Source organism: Phyllopteryx taeniolatus, chromosome 14, assembly GCF_024500385.1.
Source record: "Phyllopteryx taeniolatus isolate TA_2022b chromosome 14, UOR_Ptae_1.2, whole genome shotgun sequence".
NCBI classification, from domain to species: domain Eukaryota; kingdom Metazoa; phylum Chordata; class Actinopteri; order Syngnathiformes; family Syngnathidae; genus Phyllopteryx; species Phyllopteryx taeniolatus.
Genome location: NC_084515.1, coordinates 17,408,329 through 17,433,451, shown reverse-complemented (window position 1 = coordinate 17,433,451; position 25,123 = coordinate 17,408,329). Strand labels below are relative to the sequence as shown.

At 43.7% G+C, this 25,123-nt stretch overlaps 1 protein-coding gene across 1 annotated transcript; it reads right to left on the bottom strand.

The window, feature by feature from the left end:
- LOC133488676 (epidermal retinol dehydrogenase 2-like) lies at positions 1–25,123 on the bottom strand. Its single transcript, XM_061796851.1, has 7 exons — positions 24,965–25,123; positions 22,198–22,554; positions 20,259–20,390; positions 19,992–20,091; positions 13,798–13,942; positions 10,430–10,555; positions 1–1,825 (listed from the first exon to the last, which is right to left on the bottom strand). The coding sequence occupies exons 2-7, from the start codon at positions 22,516–22,518 to the stop codon at positions 1,696–1,698; spliced, it is 954 nt and encodes a 317-aa protein (XP_061652835.1). The 5' UTR covers positions 22,519–22,554; positions 24,965–25,123; the 3' UTR covers positions 1–1,695.

Here is a 25,123-nt window from a genome sequence, read left to right as displayed (position 1 = left end):
TTTGAAATTGAAGTATTTATTCAAATGAATTTTCACAAATGTGAGAAAGCGGTTAAAGTCAGCATTTCTGTTTAAAGTTTACTTTGACAGTCAGTTATATATTTTGCTTCAATTTTATCAACATACATCTCAGTAATTACTCATTAGATGACAAATAATGGAATGATTATACTTGATGTTCAACAAGCCATCAAAAGATTTCGTCCATGCTTAATATATCCGTTTATGAATGGAGAATTCAGAAATGTGCAATGTTCACGAAGCTGCGAATGATACAAAGTATAAATCCTTACAATGGATATCCTCCATGTCACTGGCTCGCTGCGATCGAGCCCCAACGGAACGCAATGAACCATATGACTTGTCTTGGCGTATCGAAATACGCAAGGCATACCAAAGATTTCCAAGCAGAGGTATAAAATTAGGAACAATTAGTAAAGTCAGCGTTCCGGATGGTTATCCCTTGGGTGATGTGCTTCTGATACAGTACAAAATGCAAAAAGAAATGAGTTGGACAGCACCGACTATTCACATATATAGTTTAAGGGACTGTTGTTTTTAAAATCTTAATTTTCACTTCAGCGGGGATAAAGTCATTCATAGTAATATGTATGGATTGATTTCTGATTTGCATTTTGCTGATGCATGGGAAATACTGTAGGTAGTAGCAATGTGTTCAGGGCGTACCCTGCGTCTCGCCCAAAGATAGCTGGGATAGGCTCCAGCATGCAATTTTTAAGAACAAGGTGATGTGCAGAGCTCTGGGAACTATAGAGGAATAAAGTTGATGAGCCACACAATGAAGTTATGGGAAACACATGATGTTTGCAGATGACGTTGTGATCTGCAGTGAAAGCAGGGAGCAGGTGGAGGAACAGTTCGAAAGATGGAGGCATCCACTGGAAAGCAGAGGAATGAAGATTAGCCGAAGTAAGACAGAATATATGTGCATGAATGAGAGGGGCGCTGGGGGAAGAGTGAGGCTACAGGGAGAAGAGATAGCGAGGGTGGAGGACTTGAAATACTTGGGGTCAACCGTCCAGAGCAAAGGTGAGTGTGGTAAGGAAGTGAAGAAACGGGTCCAAGCAGGTTGGAACGGGTGGAGGAAGGTGTCGGGTGTGTTACTGTATGTGACAGAAGAGTCTCTGCTAGGATGGAGGGCAAAGTTTATCAGACAGCGGTGACGCCAGCCATGATGGACGGATTAGAGACAGCGGCACTGAAGAGACGACAGGAAGCAGAGCACATGAAGATGTTGAGGTTCGCGCTCGGAGTGACCAGGTCGGATGAAATTAGAAATGAGCTCATCAGAGGGACGGCCGAGGTTCGATGTTTTGGAGACAAAGTTAGAGAGAGCAGACTTGGATGGTTTGGACACGTCCAGAGGACAGAGAGAGTGAGTCTATTGGTAGAAGGATGATGAGGGTGGAGCGGCCAGGCAAGAGAGCCAGAGGAAGACCCAAGAGAAGGTTGATGGATGTCGTGAGGGCCATTGGTGTTGGAGAGGAGGATGCAGGAGATGGAAAAGGATGACGCGCTGTGGCGACCCCTAAAGGGACAAGCCCAAAGGAAAAGACAAGTGGTTGGATGTCTACAATATGCACTGTACAAAAGAAAATAGGACTTAATTTGAACCACTCTGGAACCACCGAAAATCCATCCAAACTGTAGGACTTCATGATTCCAAGTCTCCTTTTATTTCTGCCATCCTTCTCCCTCCTCTGTCCCTCGTCCTTCTTTCGGGTTTTTCCCCCTGAAGGAATCCATCACGTTGAAGGCTCCCAAGTAGTGACCGAGCAGAAGGCCCTGCTTCATTGGGAGGATACTGTGGGGAGAGAGCAGAAAAAGGAAAATCTGTTGAACAAGGACATCATAAGATAGTGTATACATATTTGTATTCCGATTTTTGGAGAAAGGGCTAGCGGCAGCGGCATGAAGTCAAGGCAGCCGTCTCAAAAGAAGCAGGTTCGACGTCACTCGAACGAGGCAGCTTTCGCAGATGCTTCGGCCCGATTCGACCCGCTGTCGCAGCCGCCGATGCCGTTTCTCGTTCCGCAGCATCGTATGTGTTCATGTGTGTTTGTGGTCAATACGCAGTATGTTAATATGTGCTGTATAACTTACTACTTTGTGTACAGGTATATAAAGCCTCTGGAATTTAAGAGTGCAGTACAAAAAGAAAAAAGAAAAATGGCAGGCTGATCATTCTCCCTACGTAGCCTTTGTTGATTTTGTGCGCAGATAAATTGTTAGCTTGTTATTGTTTGGGCGGCCACCAATGAAAGAGGCAGCTATTGCATCACTTCCGCTTTCGAGCCTTAAGGCAGCTCCAGCCAGGGCCGGCCTGGCCATAGGCGACATAGGCGCCATCTGCCGGAGGGGGCGCGCTGCCGGCGCCCTCCTCCTCGGGAATAATATTGAGATAAAATCGTAAACGTCCACTGGCGCCCCCTTTACGTTTCTGTCTTGAAAATAACAAATACAATGACAAAATAAACTGAAGTAACTATGTTTGTCACTTGGGAAGTCACGTCACATGACGTGGGGGCGGAGCTCAGGTCAGAGAAGGAGCGATCAGTCGGAACAGGACAGGTGATTTTATTTACAATATAAAATATAAATTCAAGGCAATGTTAAAAACTACTTTTTTGTAAGCGTATGCAAATCGTCCATGGGGCGAGGCGCCATCTAAAATCTCGCCCACGGCGCCACATTGGCTCCAGCTGCCGCAACTCGGGCAGCTCCCCGAGGCGTATTGGGGAGCAGCTCGGGGTTGTCGCGTGTTTATCAACTACCTCTTTTTGACGGTGTTGCATATACATACTGTACATGTATAATAAATACGTATAAGAGCCGAGGAGGCGGAAGCACTCGTTGCGGCGTCGGGGTGCCGCAAGGCACAGGGCGGCTGACACGCAGCGGCGCGCCCTCTGATAGAAAAATGTTCTACACCAGAGCGGCGTCACAGTGACGTCAGAAAGCTCCTCCAATAGTGGAGGGGCTGGCAGGGCTGGCGGGGTGATTTCTGACTGCTATTTTGGCGGACTTGTAATTTCAACGGCAAGGCGGGAGTGGAGGCAGCCATACTAATTGCGGTGTCTCACTATCCTGAACTTCGGGCCGATAGAAAATTGACATAGCGAGACGTCTCTGCAGGAGGCTTTCAAACTCCATTTCAAAGCTTCCTGCTCAGTCTGAACTACACCTCGAAGTGCTCTTCCTGGAACGATAGCTCACGAACAAGCTTCAACTCTGCGATCCTGCCGTGAAATTCGCATGGGATACACGCATTCCCTTTTTTTGCTGTTCTTGCTGCGTCACCTCCTCCTCCTTAAAATAAGCAAAGGTAGGGCTTTCTTTTGCAACAATGACAAATACATATTGTTGCGATACTGTGAGGCAGATGCTCTAACCAGTTCCTAGTTTCCTAGTTCACCTTCCCGAGTTCCTGTGCACGCTGCACCTTTCGTGTCCTGTGTTCCCAGACCTCTATGGCGGCAGGCTGAGGAAACAACTGCAGACCCGGCACCTGTTCTTGCTCTTCGACAGCTGCAGCAGGCTCTCATTTCTGCTCTTCGGCAGCTGAAGCAGGCTCCCGTCCCTGCTCCGCGGGAGCAGGCTCCCGTTCCTGCACCCCGGCAGAGGCAGGAGGTTCTGGCGGCGTTCGTCCAGCGACCGCCACCCGTCCATGCTCCGGCGCCACACGTCCAGCGGCCGCCACCCAACCTTGCTACGGCAATGCTCATCCAGACGCCGCCACCCGACCCTGCCACGGCGACGCTCGTCCAACGGCCGCCACCCGACACTGCTCCAGCGGCCCCCACTTGTTCTTGCAAAACTCCAACCAAATAAACGTTACTCTGGACTCGTGCACCACCTGCCTCCCTTCTCCTTGATAGGCTTTCCCTGCTAGAGGGACGTGTTCCCCAACTACAGCAGAATAGTTTAGTAACTGTAGATATGGCGGGCACACCTGATAGTCTAGGTTGTAGCAGACCTACTAGCCCTGTTAGCATTAGCACGAAGCTAACCACGGTGAGCCTCTTCAGGCACATAACAGTTTCATTCCTTGAGCTAGTCCCATTCCTACTCAGTCTGGCTCCCGCATTTGAGTCACAGATGACTCCATCACACAGAAGCCCCGCCACTCTAATGTGTATTCCTTGAGCCAGAGCACCCGACATTGAACCTAGCCTTAGGGAACTGATTGGTATTAGGCCTAGACACCAGCTCGGGGCTAACACTAGCTACTCGGATATAGTGATACACGTCGGCTCCAGTGATACAAGGATGAGGTAATCAGAGATTACAATGAGAAACATAACCAGGACTCGTAATCGCACCAGGAACCTGATGTGTCAGCATCGAGTAATTGTCTCTGGCCCCTTGCCTGCAAGAGACAATGATGAGAGGTTTCGCAGATTATTCTCGCTTAACTAGTGGATGGCTAGCTTCTGTAGTGAAGAGGGGCTGCAGTTTGTAGATAAGTGGTCTTCGTTCTAGAGGACGAGGGCGGATGGCCTTCGCTCTAATGGGGTAGCCGCCATCACTCTTCCCTGGTTTGTTCTAAGGATGACAGCGTCGGGAAATAAATGCTACCAGACTCCCGCAGTTTTAATCTCACGCCGCGCTCACAGCAATTTGAAATATATTGCAGGTTTAGACGATGCAATCGTATTAATACAGTATTACTCCCAGGAATACTCTGGGGGTAAATAGCACCGATCAGCCCGCTTTAATGAAAATCGGTTTTATGAATATTAGATGACTCTCCTCAAAAGCTTTGCTAGTCAATGATCTTATCTGAGACCATAATCTTAATATGATTGTTTTTTGTGAAACTTAAAACAAAATGAGTTTTTACCCCTCAGTGAGGCGTCACCATCAAACATTATGTTATGTTCCATGTCCTATTAAGAAGGCAAGGGGTGGGCAACAACCCATCGCTGGCAGGAATCCCCACATGAACACCGGCACTCGAAGATTTCATTGATGGAACCTTCGAACGCTACGTCATGCGAGGTCGTGGATCCGACCGCGACGACCACAGCGACCCGCGGAAAAGACGGAAGGCCAATACATCCACCAGCACTGAAGATCTACTACCCAGCTCACTATTCAAGTCCTCTCTTCCAGTGACAAGAAGCAATCACTTCTCGACTTATTGCACCAGGAGATTAAGGAAATTAAAAACGAGCCTGGAGTTCACGCACCAGCCATGAAAGTGATGACAACTGAGGTTAACATTCACTTACTGCGCTGGCAGAGAATTAGAAGTTTCCAGTAAAATTACACAAAAAAGAAGTGTATTTACAGAGTCTAGTATTAAGGAGATGACTTCAATCTGTCACTTGTGCCTTCATGCCAGATACACACTCAACTTTCCTGTCAAATGTGGCCTTGCGTGTATTCTCTGGTCGACTGAAGCACTTTTCCTCTTAGGCGTGTCAGAGGCTGGAGTCAGCCAAGCAACAGCATATTGCACATGGCGTTTGGATGCAGATACAATATGCCGCATACACCAATACTGTAAAAGTGACTTCCACAAAACTATTCATTGTGGGAAGACTGAACAAAAGATATTTCGAGTTGACCAAGGAGGCACTGTCAATCAGCCATTAAGTGTTTTAGTTGGTCCCAGGCTGGTCAGAATGCAACAAAACCATTGGAAGTTTTGTACAAACAAGTCATTAAAGTGATGGATAAAAAAAACCAAGGCACTATCATCACTGTGCAATTTAAAACATTTAAATTGGGACAGTCTTCACATATTTGCAGATGTAAATTTGTTGTGTAAAGTACTGCATGATTTGGCCCCAGCTCCTCTGGCGGAGTTCATCAGCCAAAGAAACGGCTCCGAGCGGGTCACTCGAGGCTCTGTCAGAGGCCACCGTCTCATTCCACTTTCACTAAGTCGGCCCGGTCAGTGAGGAGCGCTGGTGAGTGGAACGAGGTTCAACTGCTTCCAACATACAAGACAAGGCCTTCACAAAAAAAGGCAAAATGTGGCTAGTTAACACCTAAAAGACAAGTATACGTTATGTTGTTTTTTTGTTATGGGTTTATTCTCTCTTAATAGTATAGTTTGATGATGTATCCTGTATGGTATTGTCTTGTAGATGTATTCGACTGCTTTTTGACATCATGGCCAGGGGACTACAGATGAAAACGAGCCTTCTGGCTAATTCGGGCTTTTTTAACCATGTGTACTTCATGTGTTTTATGAAATTGCATTGTCCCCTTTCAAAAATAAACTGATGAACAAGTTGTCATTTTGGGGGTGGATTATACCAGCACTAGCGGACCGCCCCTCGCTCCCCTCATTCATTTTGATAGCAGCCTTTTTGAGGGAAAACTGAACATTGTGAGGACACTGGACTGTTTTCCTATAAATAATATGCATCTCTGGTCAGTACGATGTATTTTAAAGTGTTTATGCTTCTGGCATGTTGTTACAACTGCTCACATTTGATTTGCAACAATAAATAAATGAATTTGCAACAGCGGCACGGTGGGCCACTGGTTAGAGCGTCTGCCTCACAGTTCTGAGGACCGGGGTTCAATCCCCGGCCCCGCCTGTGTGGAGTTTGCATGTTAACTCTATATTTGCTCGTAGGTGTGAATGTGAGTGCGAATGGTTGTTTGTTTGTATGTGCCCTGCGATGGGCTGGCAACCGATGTTGGCTGGAATAGGCTCCAGCACGCCCGCGACCCGCGTGAGGAGAAGCGGCTCAGAAAATGGATGGATGGATGAATTTGCAACAAAGAACCATACTTCAGATCAATAATTGAGTCAATGGGCCCTCATATGACCCAATGGCCAACATCCTTTTGAACAAACCCTATCCACTCACTCTAAAACACCTGTGTAGTCATTTCTTACCGTGTATGGCAGCACAAAGAATATTAAAGAGATGTGACAGTGGGATGGATGCTTTGGAAAGATACCTGGTCACAACGTTGGTTGATGTTGCGAGTTATTTGGCCAGCTGCTTGATGGTTTTGCAAGCAAGCTTAAATTCTATTCTTTGGGATTCTACTCAAATGGAATAAATTCTACATTGGACTTTGGTCATCCTTTTAAAATATGAAGACAACGGGCACTCTGAAATGTGACTATGGTTGTCGATACAGCGGATTTTTAACCGACTTGGACGCAATTACATACATTCTTACTCAGCCCTCCAAGTTTTACTTTCTATACTTGCACAATTTATAGCAATACATAATCAACTTGCCAATACACCGAGATTAATCCCGGATCAAATAGCAACAATTAAAGATGGCTTTCCTTTTATCAGACGCCATTGTTTTCATCTGGATGGTGTAGGTGTATCAAGTTTATCCAATAACACCAACGTAATTTAGTCGAAGCACTCAAGACAATTTTAATGGCGCCGCATCAAAGGAGGTTTTTCTGTAAGGTAATGCTCATGGCAAAACAATGCATCCCTTCTAAAAGGAGTCTATACTTCGAGCTTTTGGATGACTGACATCTTCTGAGTAACAATGACTTCCTTCAAAGTATAACGGTTAATACAACACCACGTTATTAGAAGGCTGAATACAATGGCTTTTATGTAAAACTAACAGACGTGACAGGCGAAGCACGACTTCCATTCGTGTGAGCGGTGTTCCAGAGACGAAAGCTTTCTAATATACCGTCGAATAATGACTCTGCCCTCAGACAAATGGACCAAATAAGGAAAACAACAACAAGGAGAGAAGAGAACTCCAGAAAGTGTTCTTATCAGATTAAATTCAATGTAAAAACAAATGACATGAAAACGGTAGGCATTTAGTTATTGGAGGCACGGATGTAGGAGAATATTTATTATGATGTTATGCATTTTAAATTATTGGGTAATGTCATTTGTAATCAGATATTTTGTCCATCTGGACCTTGGCGATCCGATCCCCGGCTACAGAAGCTGGCTCTAGGGACGTGGAACGTCACCTCTCTGGCAGGGAAGGAGCCCGAGCTGGTGTATGAGGTCGGGCTCGCCTCCATGCACGGCTCGGGCACTGGCACCAGTCCTCTTGAGAGGGGTTGCCCACTGTGAGTGGCGCCGAGCAGGTCTTTGGTCTTTTACACATATAAAGAGAGACGTGGTGCCCTTCACGAGACAAAGAGTTTGATTCTAACATTAAATGTAAATCGAACTAAACTGGAAGTAACACAGGTGTTGACTTCCAGCGTATTCCTTGTCCAAAATTAATTACGTTTTTATCCAAAACCAACATATGCTACTTAGTGGTGCTGCCCGCGTGAGGAGATAAAGTTTCGCAAAACTCAAACACACAAAAGTCACGATATTTTGCAATAAATCAAGGCAGTGTGTCCGCCATCTTGAAAGGGGCAAGTTCAGGAGTAGTCTGTGGATGTGGGGGGCATTCTGTTACTATGGCGACACAGAGTTGTGAGCACTTGTGAATTTGAAAAAAAAATATTAGCCTCTCAGTGAAACTGGAGTGAATTTTCGGATATCTGTTGTTTGTGATGTTTTAATGTTGAAAGGCCTTTGAGGTTTTCTCTGACGTGCCAAGAAGTCTGGACGTGCAGATCATCCTCCAGCCCCCGCGTCACTGCTCGGATTAGCTACCCAAGCAGCGGGGGCGGGGGATTGCCTGGTGACCAGTTCAGGGTGTACCCCACCTCTCGCCCAAAGATAGCAGAGGTAGGCTCCAGCACGAGGATTAGCGGTACAGAAAATGGATGGGTCAAGTTAAGAAACGAGGAAGTAGCAATTCTGCCGAATGGCCACTGCATGGGATAAGCCCACTTGCTGTTTATATAGTGGGGGGGCCTCATGCTAGAAAGTATACGCCCCAGCCCCGTGATGTCACAGGGCTAGTTTTTAGCCCCACCCAAAAAAGAACAGCCAAAAGTGATGAAAAGAGTCAAGCTATACCTCAACAATTCAGTACTATACTGTTCTCAGCACTTCTCTTCAAACATATTTCGAAACAAAACATGGATAGGAGTTTGGTTGCACTTTAACTTTCTGACAAGTAAACCAGCAACTGTGCACAGAGAAAAGTTGCGGCTCTGCAAAAATATTACAAGTATTACAAATAAAATTAACAATTGACAATGCCAGTTTTTACAATAACCAAAACAATCAAGAAGTTTAAACGGTGGCATGGAAGTTTTAGGTGCCAGCCCGAGTCTGGTCTTGTTTGACAAGCTAGACAGTCTTTTTAAATAAATAATAATAATAAATTCAACGAAGCTCAGTTGAGTCTTGTGGTAGAAAATAATGTAAAAATCCAAAGTCACACGTCCTCATTTGAAACAACTAACGTCCCATCTGGCCCCCCCAAAAAAACAAAAAACTAATCTGGAGTACATTTTTTGTTGTTGTTGTTGTTAATGAGGAAGAACAGCTAGAGAAGAGTAACGGCGAAAATGACCACTGCACTGAATGGGCTCCTATGTAAACCCTTTCTGTGTCATGAACAGAACAATTTTCATGTGTAGGGCTTCCATTACTCCACCAATTATAGTCTTACCATGCATTGTGGTGATCCCTAATAGGTTCAATGAGTCATCTATTATTATGGCCGAAACCATCCAAGGTCTCCAAGGACAGGACCCTTCTCATTTTTATTTGTGTGTGTGTGTGTGTGTGAGTGTGCACGTGTAAATGGACCACATGATGCGCCAAACGTGATGTGGTCTCATCAGTCAAGAGAGAACAATGGTCCTGTGTTTTCATAGGAAGGATGGATGGATGGATTTCTACCCTTAAAACAAAAGTCTACACACCCGTGTTCCAATGTCAGGTTTTTGTGGAAATAAAGTCATTTCAAAACATTTTCCACCATTAATGTGACCTACAACCTGTACAACTCCAATGAAAAAAACAATCTTCTGGGAGGAACACCAAAACTCGTACAATAAATATGTGCCCTCTCAAACTAATCATTTGTTGCAGCGCCTTTGACCTTTATTACAGCACTTACAGTACACCTAACCTCATATCAGATGGCATTGTAATGTCAGCTAGGGCAGAGGGTGTGCCGTCAGTTATTACTTTCAGCTAGAAAAACGACAAATTTGATGTTAAACAACATGTGGAATGAAAAATGTGTTCAAAGATACCGGACAGCCAGACTACAACATCAAACTTTGTTCGTCATTTGAAGAGTCTTTCAGATCAGTAAATATCCGGATATACATTAGCCTGCTCTTAAAATCATTCAGTAGTTAGCCATCGTTTGACTGACATAAGGGCTACACAATCGAATTGGAATAGTGATCACAATTATGACTGCCACGATAAACAGTCTACTTATGGTGGGCGATTTTTACATTTAAAATACAGGCTCTGCTGCTCAGCCAGTCGTCGAAGAGTTTTGCTCGTAAATATTGAACGCGTTCATTATTCAAGATTGTCAGCCCTAAGCAAAAAGAGTAGAAACTAACTTCTTAAGGGCAGCAATGATGTATATGCTCTTTGGCATCAGAAGAAACACTTGGTCCGTGAGGACAGCCTCGATGATCTTCTCGGCAACATAACTTTGATCAAGGATTGGAAGCAGTCTTGGCCATCTGTTGAAGATAAGAAAACATGTTCAAACATCAATCCTTTGTTGTCGTTACTTCATCTTTCATCTTTCATTGTCTCCTATGAATTGCGCTAAATTAATTCATTCCAATATGTCAGCCTAGGTCACCAAGTAGAAAACAATTGTTTAGTTTGCCTGTTTCAAATATCACATTATATGATCAACCAGGTCTCTATAAGCCCTGTGATTTTTAGTCAGGCAATTCTTCCTAAATATGATACTATATCAAATAATGAATACATTACATCTCCTGTTATCAATCCATGACTTAATTTTGTGGGAAACACAAATTACAAGGGCTGTAACGATACACAAAGATCAAGATTTGATACATATCATGATTTCTGACCCGTCACTAATGGCGTAGTGATGCACTCGCCTGACTACGGCAGCGTGGGTGCAGTTCCCACTCAGTGATGAGTTAAAGGGTATGGCAAAGGAGCCGACTGCTTAGCACATCTGCCTCACACAGTCCGAAAGGGTAATGTGGGTCCCCCTTCCCGGGGGCTCACCACCTGTGGGAGGGGCCATAGGGGTCGGGCGCAGTGTGAGCCGGGCGGTGGCCGAAGGCAGGGACTTCGGCGATCCCATCCCCGGCTACAGAAACTGGCTCTCGGGACGTGGAATGTCACCTCTCTGGCAGGGAATGAGCCTGAACTACTGCGTGAGGTTGAGAAGTCCCGACTCGATATAGTCAGGCTCGCCTCCACACACAGCTTGGGCTCTGGTACCAGCCCTCTTGAGAAGGGTTCGACTCTCTTCCACTCTGGAGTTGCACACGGTAAGAGGCGGCAAGCAGGTGTGGGTATACTTATTGCCCCCCAGCTCGGGGCCTTCACATTTGGGTTCACCCCAGTGGACGAGAGGGTAGCCTCCCTCCACCTTCGGGTGGGGGGGACGGGTCCTGACTGTTGTTTGTGCCTATGCTCCAAACAGCAATTCAGAGGACCCACCCTTTTTGGAGTCTTTGGAGGGGGTGCTGGAGAGCGCTCCCACTGGGGAATCCATCGTTCTCCATAGAGATCTACATAAAGGCTGGAATTAAGTGGTCTCACAACACAGTTTGTGAGTTAAAATTTGCATTTTGCGCCTCAAAAAACACACTGATAAGCAAAACTGTGAATTACAGTTTTACCACGGAGTCTGGTGCAAAGACGGAAGCACGCAGGGGCGGATGTGACAACGCGCTGATGTCACCAATGCGTGGTAAAGTGGAATACTGGTTGGCCAGAAAGAGGCATAAAGATGGGAAGGATGTACACCAGGCTAGGGTGATTACGGATAGAGATGGAAATGTGTTGACTGGTTCCAAGTAGTGTGCTGGATAGATGGAAAGAATACTTGGAGGAGTTGATGAATGAGGAAAATGAGAGAGAAGAGTAGAAGGACGAGGAAGTAGCAATGATTAGTAAGGGAGACGCTAGAAAGGCAAAGAGGATGAAAAATGGAAAGACGGGTTGTCCTGATGACATTCCTGTGGAGGTATGGAAGCTTCTAGGAGAGGTGGCTGTGGAGTTTTTGACCAGCTTGTTCAACAGAATTCTAGCAGGTGAGAAGATGCCTGAGGAATGGAGCAAAAGTGTGCTGGTGCCAATTTCTAAGTACAAGGGTGTTGTGCAGAGCTGTGGGAACTATAGAAGAATAAAGATGATAAGCCACACAATGAAGTTATGGGAAAGAGCAGTGGAGGTTCGACTCAGGACAGAAGTGAGTATTTGCGAGCAACACTATGGTTTCATGGCTAGAAAGAGTACCACAGATGCATTATTTGCCTTGAGGATGTTGATGGAAAAGTACAGAGAAGGTCAGAAGGAGCCACATTGTGTCTTTGTGGATCTGGAGAAAGCCTATGACAGAGTACCCAGAGAGGAACTGTGGTGCGGCATTCCGAAGTCTGGGGTGGCAGAGAAGTATGTTAGAATAATACAGGACATGTATGAGGGTGGCAGAACAGTGGGGAGGTGTGCCAGATGAGTTTAAGGTGGAGGTGTGACAGCATCAGGGATCAGCCCTGAGCCCCATCCTGTTTGCAGTGGTGATGGATAGGCTGACAGATGAGGTTAGAGTGGAATCCCCGTGGACCATGATGTTTGCAGATGACATGATCTGTGATCTGCAGTGAAAGCAGGGAGCAGGTGGAGGAACAGTTCGAAAGATGGAGGCATGCACTGGAAAGAAGAGGAATGAAGATTAGCCAAAGTAAAACAGAATGAGAGGGGTGGTGGGGGAAGAGTGAGGCTACAGGGAGAAGAGATAGCGAGGGTGGAGGACTTGAAATACTTGGGGTCAACCGTCCAGAGCAATGGGGAGTGTGGTACGGAAGTGAAGAAACGGGTCCAAGCAGGTTGGAACAGCTGGAGGAAGGTGGCAGGTGTGTTACTGTATGTGACAGAAGAGTCTCTGCTAGGATGAAGGGCAAAGTTTATCAGACAGTGGCGAGGCCAGCCATGAGGTACAGATTGGAGACAGCGGCACTGAAGAGACAACAGGAAGCAGAGCGGGAGGTGGCGGAAATGAAGATGTTGAGGTTCTCTCTAGGAGTGACCAGGTCGGATAGGATTAGAAACGAGCTCATCAGAGGGACGACCAAGGTCTGATGTTTTGGAGACAAAGTTAGAGAGAGCAGACTTGGTTTGGACACATCCAGAGGAGAGATCGTGCGTTTTTTGGTCGACGGATGATGAGGATGGAGCTGCCAGGCAAGAGAGGGTGATGGATGTCGTGAGGGCAGTTGGTGTTACAGAGGAGGATGCAGGGGATAGGATTCCATGGAAAAGCATGACACGCTGTGGAGACCCCTAACGGGACAAGCCCAAAGGAAAATAAGCTTTAGTTAAAATACTATCATCACATTATATGGAATTTGTTTTGTTTTGTAATATAAGGCTAAATAAAATCGTCACAGCCTTACAAATTAAGTTTTATTATTTTGGAGCAAGTACACTGGTAAATATAAATGTCACAATCAACCTTTACACTAGGAACTCATGCACAATGAGTTCATAAGTCTTCAATGATTTAAAAAGATAAGAATAATTGTATACACTCAACAACATTATACACTCATAATTGTGATTGATGTGGTTTGCAATGAATCGCATCATGAGGAGTTTCCCCATATTGTGGCCACCACATTTCCCGAGACAAGAGGTGAACAGTGGAGCTGAGGTTAAAAGAAGGAACATTTTGACGTTACCATCATTCAGATCCTGTAGAGATACCTACTTAGTTTGACATCCATCGAACAGTCCAGTATTAATGAAGTACGGGCAAACAATGGTGGTCTTGATACCATCTTTTCCAGTCGCCAGGAGTTCCAGACCCACTGATTCTGCAAAACCTACTGCTGCAAACTTGCTGGCACAGTAGTCTGCAAGGGATTGGTGATTCAACAAGGAACACAGGTCAGATAATGTGAGAAATCCTCACTAATACAATGTTATTTAGTGTTTTACAATTGTAAATCATGCTACATTGTCAATATTATACAATCAAATGTGCAGGAACCATAGATGATATCAAACCATATTCTGTTAACACAAAGAGCTCTGCTATTCCATACCTCGGATATTCATCCACTGTGTTTGCAGTACGCTACTAAACGTGGCAACTGGATTAAGATGCACACGTAATTAACTCATTACAAATCGCAATCTATCGAGGCAACCACGTTACTCCAAAATGGCGGCCTCATAATGTCATAACTAATCGAACGCGTTACTGTTTATGATTAAGTAATCAGATTACAGTTACTTTCTAAATATAGCTAAAAGGGATGTTCTGATCCAACTTTTTCCACTTTCGATCCAACAACAACAACAACATTATTGCAGCCTTGAATTTCGGCCGATGCTGATATCAGTCCAATCCGATATCAGCAAAAATCATCCATAAATTTACTCATTTTGTAGTAGGGAATGTTAGAAAAGGCTTGATGAAGTGATATTAGTCAATAATCAGCAACAGTAGGTAGGAGAAACATTGACCCATTTATTATACCAATGGGTTACATAAAGGAACTCAGAATAAGAATGTACTACAATTGAATAAAATAAATGAAAATTAGATTTGGAAATCCGAAAAAATAACTTCAATAAAACCAATAAGAAAAATACATCATTAAATTGCAACAATAACCACTGCTCAACTTAAACATAAACTTATTCGACATTTGAATACATTAAATGAAACATTAGAAAACCATGCGGGGTAGAAAATGGATGCGGGGTAGAAAATGGATGGATGTTTCTTGCATACTTATTTTAGGCTGTAGGTGCTACCGTTGATCCAGAAAAATTGCCTGCTATGTCAAGTTTAATGACTAGAGTTTTTCATTACATTACATTACACATTAATATGGTCATTACCAACTCTTTACCAAAAAGTTTTTACGCAATGTAAATTGTCAAAATTTGGCCCGTATTTATTTTGCATTATTCTGCCAAAAGGGGGATTAATTAGCAATAAAAGTTCAAATGATTCTTTTTGACATATGTATTATAAATAAATACTACCCCATGAAATACTGTTACAAACCCTTGTGTCCCTTGAAAGGCACTACATACAGTAAACTTATAAATTAAATATTTTTGATGATGGGTATGCAGTCAAACAACCAGGGCCAGATTTATTCACATACAAAGCCTCGAGCCCCCAAATGAAGTAAAACCAATAATTTGATTAAAATGCTTACTGGCTGAAAAAAAACAAACAAAAAAAAACTCAATTTCAACGGCAGACATTGGACAGATGGTGCAAGTTTATGACACCAATGTTGATATAAAAGAGACAAACTGAATCACCATTGCTTGATTCCACCGGCTGTTTGATGAGCGACCACAGTTACCAATAACCTTTAAACACAGACATCTGTGTTCAGGCACACTTATGCAGCAGGTTCCTCTCACAGCCTGATAACTGATAAGCATTTTGCTCGCGAAAGAAAAAACCTCATGATGACGACCTCCTCCGACTACAGTTAATGCATCCAGGCAAGTTACACATTAAGAGTTGTAAAAATAAAATATTATTGTTTTATGTTTATACTGTGCTGGGCCAAAACTAATTTGTATCACAGCTGAACACTGTTGTATCCATCTGTTTACCAATTTTGAGTTTATTATTCCATGAGTCACTTTATAGATTTGAACAATCCTCTTCCATATCGATCAAAGGGTAATGATTGGTAAAGTCATATCTGTTTGACGAAGCATTGTGAAATAAACTTTGGAGCAAAGTACAAGAGAAAGACTGTAGGCAGGGACATGGACTCTATGTGAGCAGAGGCACAACTATCAAAAGGAAGGATTCAGGAATAGGTTACAGTACGTCACCTTCAGTATGCATATATACAATACATGTGTAGGTGTGTACAAGCCCAATTCCAATGAAGTTGGGACGTTGTGTTAAACAAAAATAGAAGACAATGATTTGCAAATCATGTTCAACCTAGATTTCATTAAATACACTACAAAGACAAGATATTGAATGTCCAAACTGATAAACGTTATTGTGTTTAGCAAATAATCATTAACTTGGAATTTTATAGCTGCAACATGTTCCAAAAAAGCTGGGACAGGTGGCAAAAAAAAGAGTGAGAAAGTTGAGGAATGCTCATCAAACACGTGTTTGGAACATCCCACAGGTGAACAGGCTCATTGGGAACAGGTGGGTGCCGTGATTGGCTAGAAAAGGAGCTTCCCTCAATTGCTCAGTCGTTCACAAGCAAAGATGGGGCGACGTTCACCTCTTTGTCAACAAGTGCGTGAGAAAATAGTCCAACAGTTTAAGGACAAAGTTCCTCAACGTACAATTGCAAGGAATTTAGGGATTTCATCAACTACGGTCCATATCATCAGCAAAAGGTTCAGAGAATCTGGAGAAAACACTGCATGTAAGCGGCAAGGCCCAAAACCAACATTGAATGCCCGTGACTTTCCATCCCGCATTCGGCACCGCGTTAAAAACCGACATCAATGTGTAAAGGATATCACCACATGGGCTCAGGAACACTTCAGAAAACCAACGTCAGTCAATACAGTTCGGCCCTACAGCAGGAAGTGGAACTTGAAACTCTACTATGCAAAGCAAAAGCCATTTATCAACCACACCCAGAAACGCCGCCGGCTTCTCTGGGCCGAGCTCATCCAAGATGGACTGATGCAAATTGGAAGTGTTCTGTTGTCCACATTTCAAATTGGTTTTGGAAATTGTGGACGTCGTGTCCTCCGGGCCAAAGAGGAAAAGAACCATCCGGACTGTTATGGACGCAAACTTCAAAATCCAGCATCTGGGATGGTATGGGGCTGTGTTAGTGCCAATGGCACAGATAACTTACACGTCTTCACATCTGTGAAGGCACAATTAATGCTGAAAGGTACATACAGGTTTTGGAGAAACATGCTGCCATCCAAGCAACGTAGTTTTCATGGACGCCCCTGCTTATTTCAGCAAGACAATGCCAAACCACATTCTGCACATGTTACAACAGCGTGGCTTCGTAGTAAAAGAGTGCGGGTACTAGACTGGCCTGCCTGCAGTCCAGACCGGTCTCCCATTGAAATTGTGTGGTGTATTATGAAGCGTAAAAAATACGACAACAGAGACCCCGGACTGTTGAACAGCTGAAGATGCACATCGAGCAAGTATGGGAAAGAATTCCACGTACAAAGCTTCAACAATTAGTGTCCTCAGTTCCCAAACGTTTATTGAATGTTGTTAAAAGAAAAAGTGATGTAACACAGCGGTAAACATGAGCCTGTCCCAGCTTTTTTGGAACGTGTTACAGCCATAAAATTCGAAGTTCATGATTAAGTGCTAAAATCAAAAGTTGATCAGTTTGAACATTCAATATCTTGTCTTTGTAGTGTATTCAATTAAATGTAGGTTGAACATGATTGCCAAATCATTGTATTCCGTTTTTATTTATGTAGAACACAACGTCCCAACTTCAGTGGAATTGGGGTTGTAAATCACATTCAGGCCATGTTTAACTGCTTATTGTTTCTCTTCCTCGGCGTATGAAATAAAACTTTGTATGCCGAGTAATTTAAAAATATGTATCCATCTATTCATCAAGTGGATTCAGAACAAAGTGTGTTACAAACAAAACATCCTCCCTCCGCTTCCAGAGTGTCAGATGTTTCTTCGTACTTTGTATTTGACCTTTCACCTTTGATACCTTCGGCCAACATGACACAGAGATGCTTAAAAATCTAAATGATCGTTTTGGCATAGAAAATATTGTAAGTGACGTTCGGCTTGTCTATCAGCAAAACGGGAAAATATACAGCGGTGGCTCAGGAATCGAGCCAGCGATCGTCCGAGTTTTTGCTTTGACTTATGATCCCAAACTTGAGAAGCAGTGGGTACGGAAAGTATTCAGACCCCCTTAAAATGTTCCACTCTGTTATATTGCAGCTATTTGCTAAAATCATTCAAGTTATTTTTTTATTCCACATTAATGTACACACAGCACCCCATAGTGACAGAAAAAACAGTTGTTGAAATTTTTGCAGATTTATTAAAAAAAGAATATCTGAAATATTACACAGCCATAAGTATTCAGACCCTTTGCTCAGTATTTAGTAGAAGGACCCTTTTGAGCCAATACAGCCATGAGTCTTTTTGGGAAGGATGCAACAAGTTTGTCACACCTGGATTTGGGGATCCTCTGCCATTCCTCCTTACAGATCCTCTCCAGTTCTGTCAGGTTGGATGGTGAACGTTGTTGGACAACCATTTTCAGGTCTCTCCAGAGATGTTCAATTGGGTTTAAGTCAGGGGTCTGGCTGGGCCACTCAAGAATAGTCACGGAGTTGTTCTGAAGCCACTCCATTATTTTAGCTGTGTGCTTAGGGTCATTGTCTTGTTGGAAGGTGAGCCTTGTGTCCCAGTCTGAGGTCCTGAGCACTCCGGAGAAGGTTTTGGTCCAGGATATCCCTGTACTTGGCTGCATTCATCTTTCCTTCGATTGCAACCAAGTCTCCCTGTCCCTGCAGCTGAAAAACACCCCCACAGCATGATGCTGCCACCACCATGCTTCACTGTTGGGACTGTATTGGACAGGTGATGAGCAGTGCCTGGTTTTCTGCACACATGCCACTTAGAATTAAGGCAAAAAAGTTCTCTTGGTCTCATCAGACCAGAGAATCTTATTTCTCACCATCTTGGAGTCTTTCAGGTGTTTTTTATTTTTTTAAGCAAACTCCATGCAGGCTTTCATGTGTCTTGCACTGAGGAGAGGCTTCCGTCGGGCCACTCTGCCATAAAGCCCCGACTGGTGGAGGGCTGCAGTGATGGTTGACTTTCTAGAACTTTCTCCCATCTCCCGACTGCATCTCTAGAGCTGAGCCACAGTGATCTTTGGGTTCTTATTTACCTCTTTCACCAAGGCTCTTACCATCATCCATTCATTCATTTTCTTCCGCTTATCCGAGGTCGCGTTTTCCCTCTCCCCACCCACTTCATCCAGCTCTTCCGGGGAGATCCGAAGGCGTTCAGAGGCCTGCTGGGAGGCAGCGTGTCCTGGGTCGTGTCCTGGGTCTCCTCCCAGTGGGATGTGCCCGGAACACCTCACCAGGGAGGCATTCTAATCAGATGCCCCAGCCACCTCATCTCCCTCCTCTCAATGTGGAGCAGCTGCTGCTCTACTCTGAGCTCCTCCCGGATCACAGAGCTTCTCACCCTATTTCAAAGGGAGAGCCCGGACACCTTATTTCGGCCGCTTGTATCCGGGATCTTGTTCTTGTGGTCACGAGCTGTGGATCGACCGGTAAATTGAGAGCTTCGCCTTTCGGCTTAGCTCCTTCTTCAGCACAACGCACCGATACAAAGTCCGCATCAGTGCAGACGCTGCACCGATCCGCCTGTCGATCTCCCGTGCCGTTCTTCCCTCACTCGTGAACAATTTTGTCCATAAAAGTAAAAGGCAGTGATAAAATCACAGGGGTCCCTAGGGTCACGAAGGTACCGACATACGGGGCTTTGAGGTTAAACACTGCCCAAAGAACTAGTAGTTAGCTGGGCGGACGCGCCGCACAAGAAGGCATGGTCAGTTACTGTTGTACTTCCTATTAATTTGTTTTAGACGCATGATCTACAAGTGCTTTTTCATTGCCATACAAATATTTTCTAGAATTATGACTTGAATACAGAGTTAGCGCAGTTTAGTGATAAACTGTGATGAGTTCCGACACAAAGGTGAAATATTAAAGTGCATCCTGGGTTGGACTTTCCTTGCATTTGTAAAATAAACAACCTACAACCAGTGGTTCTTCACCTTGTTGGAGGTACTGAACCCCGCAAGTTTCATAAGCGCGTTCACAGAACCCAGTTAGAAAAAGAAAATCTGGTTTAGTTGAAATTCATAACAGATATTTTATTGTCCGTTTAAAAGCAAATGGAAACATTTACTAAACCTGCCAATCCATTGACTCCAATGAGTCCTGCAGAGCTGGCAATGCTGACCAGATGGCCATGATTATTTGCGATCATGGCAGGTAGGAAGGCCTTATAGGTCTGTTAGGGGAGATACGCACAACACATACCACAAAATATCAATCCCAGTTCAGTATCCAATTTCCTTCTCGATAGAGCAAGATTGCCCCAAGTCAACCGGTGGCCCAAGCAAACAGCGCAACATCATACATCATCATTCTGAATGTCAAGTGAAATTCAAGACTGACCCAGAAGTGTGCCATGGTGTTGACCTCCATTGTCTTTTGGATTAGGGAATCAGGAGCATCCATGAACTTTTTTCCAGTTACAATGCCAGCATTATTTACTAAAATGCTGACATCACCCACCTCCCGCTTTACCTGTAGGTTGGGAGGGTTAAAAAAAAAAAAAAAAGTGTAAATGTCACATTTTCCAGATGAAAATCTACTCTAACTTATCCCAGTAAGGACAATCAATCATCAGTGTAACGCAACACCAATGAAGAATTCAAAAGGTTTCTGACTATGAAATAAGTTATCTTCTACATTTGTAGTAAAAATGTATCGATGTGGTTTAGAGCCTTTTGTCCAATTTCAAACAGTAATAAGACACATTTACATCTTCATCTTTCTTGCTAATGTTGTCCTATAGGCTATGTTCACATTTTAAGGCATGATGCCCAGTTTGGATCGTTTTATGGAACCGTTCACGATACAAAAACAAACGTGACTTCTAATATGAACGCAAGGTGTCCATAAAGTGACACGCATGTGCACAAAACCCGTCGCGTGGGGCAGGCGAAAGGTTGACATACTTTTCAGATCGACCGTGTGTGAGTTCATGTTTGCGTGACCAAACTCTCCGTTCCAGTACAAATACAGAGAAACGAAATAGAAATTGGATTATAAAAGCTGAATTGTATACCCTTAAATACTTCAAACAATATCCAATCATAATTTGATCAATGGGTTGATGGTAACAGCACAGCAGCGCACTACTTGCTCTCAAAGACACAGGCGTGCTTCGTTTCCCCCATGCAAATAAGGGTTGCTAACTTACGTGGTGGCCTGCAGGGATTTTGGGGCACAAACACGATAACCAAAATTCCACCAAGCAGTATATTTCAGCTCAGCAATTGACAGTACTGTGTGGAACAATAAACCTAAATTTGGCTCGCATTTTTTTCTGCAAAGTAGGTCGACAGAATAGTGATAACTGTATCGATTACGTAAATAGCATGACATCATTTTAGCACGGATAGCAATGCAACCTGCCAATTCATTAGAAAATCTAATTGTTAATGATCAATTTTCTTCTTTGCATTGGCTGACATTTCTCTGATAAGCACCACGTGACAGCAGTGTGTCCTGCTCCACCCTAAAAGGTATTGTGCCGTCACTTCGAGTCCTGTGGGCCAGATTTGATCGCCATGTCTTTTTTTTGTGGCCTGTGAAAGCCTGGAAAAATTGTGTGGCATGCCAAATGCACAGTGTATTTTAAAAACAAAGTATAGCGTCAAGATGGCTCGTTTGGAACCAAACCATATTCTTGCAGAGGCTATGGATATGGTGATATCGTTTTATGAATAGCACTAACTTAACATTATTTGAGGATAACCCTCATCACATAAATCCAGCCACTCAGCCGTGCAACATATTACAAGATGGTGAAGATGCTGACTCACTGCAGAAGCAGCTGCAGTCGGACCATGCCCACAGAAACAAACTTGTCAATGTGCTTTGGGGCCTTTTGTCCGATTTCAAACAGTAATAATAATAAATCATATTTCTTGCTGACTGCATTTCACCTCAGTTGTTGAAAATCCATAAAAGAGTTCTTAACCTACAATATAATGGAATATTACTTAATGCAACAAGATATTATAAGCCAATTTTTATTTATTTTTTTATTTATTTATTTTTTTTACACATACAAACATTGTACTGTGCACTGAATATCTGCATGCGCCTATTTTTCCTTCACTAATAGATCAATTCATTTGTCAAGAAACTTAATACAGAAGGTTGCAATATTTTGCATTGCATACATACCATTATAAGGCGATTTGGGAAAAACCTGAAAGAATCGAGAAAAATGGTATCCCTCGAAATGTTGGGAATTTTTAGACAGGACTTGGTGAGGAACCTTAAACCTACTACCAAAAAACGGCTATGTCGCGATCCTTACCTGGTCAGCCACTCTGTAAACCTCATTTTTGTCACTGCAGTCACAAAGATAGTAGTGAACTCGAATGGCTCCATTCTCCTTGGCCAAATTGGCAGTTTCCTTCATGCCTTCCTGGTTTATGTCCCACAAAACCACCGTAGTTTGAAGAGTTGCAAACTCCTGGGCCATAAGACGACCAATTCCACTGCCCGCCCCTGTGATTAGAACTACCTCACCGGATACGTTCTTCCTCTTCTTGGCTATAAAGCAGTGAATGAAGGATTCCACATTGTACCAGATGGACAAAAGGATGACTTGTATGGTTTCCAGAAAAAAATTCATTGTTAAGTGATGAAGTGTTCAAAGTTAGAAATACGCCTAAAATGAAGAGAGAGAACAATAAGAACATGCAGAATCACATAATGACAAACATGTTACATTTGTTTGAGTAGTTACGTTTTGAAGGCATTTTACGTAAGCCCGTTAGCATTTTCAAAAGACTCAAATACCACAAAAATGTTCAAACTGTATTCATTGCATACAGTTTCTCCATAATGCAAGATATCAGCAGTTTGTTTGACCTGTGGAAAGTAGTGGACTCCCATTGCCAACAACAACAGCAATCGGAATGAGAAAAGGTGTTTTTCTTGATTTTTGGTGAATATTTTCGATAACTCCCCACAGTTTAACCAAAATGCAAGATAGCTGCAAAATTTGACCTGTAGTAAGTCGTGGACTCCCATTGCCAACTACAGTGGGGCAAAACAGTATTGAGTCAGCCACCAATTGTGCAAGTTCTCCTGTCATTTTCATCATCGGTATACCACACCTATGAGAGACAAAATGAGAAGGAAAAAAAACGAAAAATCCACAAAATCACATTGATTTTTAAAGAATTTATCATCAAATTATGGTGGGAAATAAGTATTTGGTCAATACCAAAAGTTCATCTCAATACTTTGCTATATACCCTTTTCTTGGCAATGACAGAGGTCAAATGTTTTCTGTAAGTCTTCACAAAGTTTTCACACACTGTTGCCGGTATTTTGGTCCGTTCCTCCACGCAGATCTCCTCTAGAGCAGTGATGTTTTGGGGCTGTCGCTGGGCAACACAGACTTTCAACTCCCTCCAAAGATTTTCTGTAAGGTTTTAAGATTTGGAGACCGGCTCGGCCACTCCAGGACCTTGAAATGATTCTTACGAAGCCACTCCTTTGTTGCCCGGGCAGCGTGTTTGGGATCATTGTTATGCTGAAAGACTCAACCACATTTCATCTTCAATGAGGTTTTCACTCAAAATCTCACGAGACTTAACCCCATTCATTCTTTCCTCTACACGGATCAGTCGCCCTGGTCTCTTTGCAGAAAAACAGCCCCAAAGCATGATGTTTCCACGACCATTCTTCACAGTAGGTATGGTGTTCTTTGGATGCAACTCGGCATTCTTTCTCCTCCAAACACGACAAGTTGAGTTTTTACCAGAAAGTTCTATTTTTGGTTTCATCTCACCATATGACATTCTCCCAATCCTCTTCTGGACCATCCAAATGCTCTCAAGCAAACTTCAGACGGGCCTGGACATGTACTGGCTTAAGCAGGGGGACACATCTGGCACTGCAGGATTTGAGTCTCTGGCGGCATAGTGTGTTACTGATGGTACCCTTCGTTACTTTGGTCCCAGCTCTCTGCAGGTCATTCACTAGGTCCCCCCGTGTGGTTCTGGGAATTTTGCTCACCGTTCTTGTGATCATTTTGACCCCACGGGGTGAGATCTTGCGTGGAGCCCCAGATCGAGGGAGATGAACCAGTGGTCTTGTACGGCTTCCATTTTCTAACAATTGCGCCCACAGTTGATTTCTTCACACCAAGCTGGTTACCTATTGCAGATTCAGTCCTCCCAGCCTGGTGCAGGTCTACAATTTTGTTTCTGGTGTCCTTTGAATGCTCTTTGGTCTTGGTCCTAGTGGAGTTTGGAGTGTGACTGTTTGAGGTTGTGGACAGGTGTCTTTCATACTGATAACGAGTTCAAACAGGTGCCATTAATACAGGTAACAAGTGGAGGACAGCGGAGCCTCTGAAAGAATAAGTTGTAGGTCTCTGAGTGACAGCAATCTTGCTTGTTTGTAGGGGACCAAATATTTATTTTACTGAGGAATTTACCAATTCATTCATTCAAAAAAAATCCTACAATGTGATTACCTGGATTCTCCCCCCACGCCCCCAATTCTGTCTGTTGTGTACCTATGATGAAAATTACAGGCCACTCTCATCTTTTTAAATCTCATTCACTGCCAGCCTTCCCAGTTAACGTGGATATTTGACTTCTCAAGCCGTCAATGGCAGTGAATGTGTTAAGTGGGAGAACTTGCACAATTGGTGGCTTACTAAATACGTTTTTGCCCCACTGTACTACACTCAAACAGAATAAACAATAAAATGTATTTGCTATATGGGGATTTGTTACAGATGTGTCATTTGTAGACGGTCCCTAACACAGACGGGAAGCGAAATGTAGAATCAAGCGCCGTTATTTCTTCTGTGAGCGCGAATACATTTGGAGTGACAACAGATCAAACCGGGAGTTATGTTTTTTTTTTGACAGTTTCCGAAATTGTCCTCTACATACTACATATGTGTCGAAAATGTAGTTATGAGGGCGACTACGAGCGTGTGAGAAGGGAATGTCAAGCCAATGTATGTCGACCAACTTTATCTCGCCCTCAGAATCAACTACTGTTCGAAAGACTTCAACTAACGCGTGTCGACACGTGGAAGTAAGTTAACATACCGTGGTGGTTTGTACAGCGGGTAGAGACGTGGAACTGAAACTGTTGGTTCCCCACAGACTGTCCTATGTTTATGAAGCCTCAAGGAGCGTAAAACCCAACTTCAGGATGTGACGTCATGGCAGTACACCGAGCTCAACTGGGAGGCGCCAGATAGGTCA

Bases quoted from the DNA above. Each gene is read 5' to 3' on its own strand.
- LOC133488676 (XM_061796851.1), bottom strand. From the start codon at position 22,518: ATGAATTTTTTTCTGGAAACCATACAAGTCATCCTTTTGTCCATCTGG. The intron at 13,943-19,991 runs GTTTAGTAAATG...AATCCCTTGCAG, and splicing joins TGGAGTCAATGGATTGGCAG to ACTACTGTGCCAGCAAGTTT. The intron at 10,556-13,797 runs GTAGGTATCTCT...TATCTTCAACAG, and splicing joins TTCGATGGATGTCAAACTAA to ATGGCCAAGACTGCTTCCAA.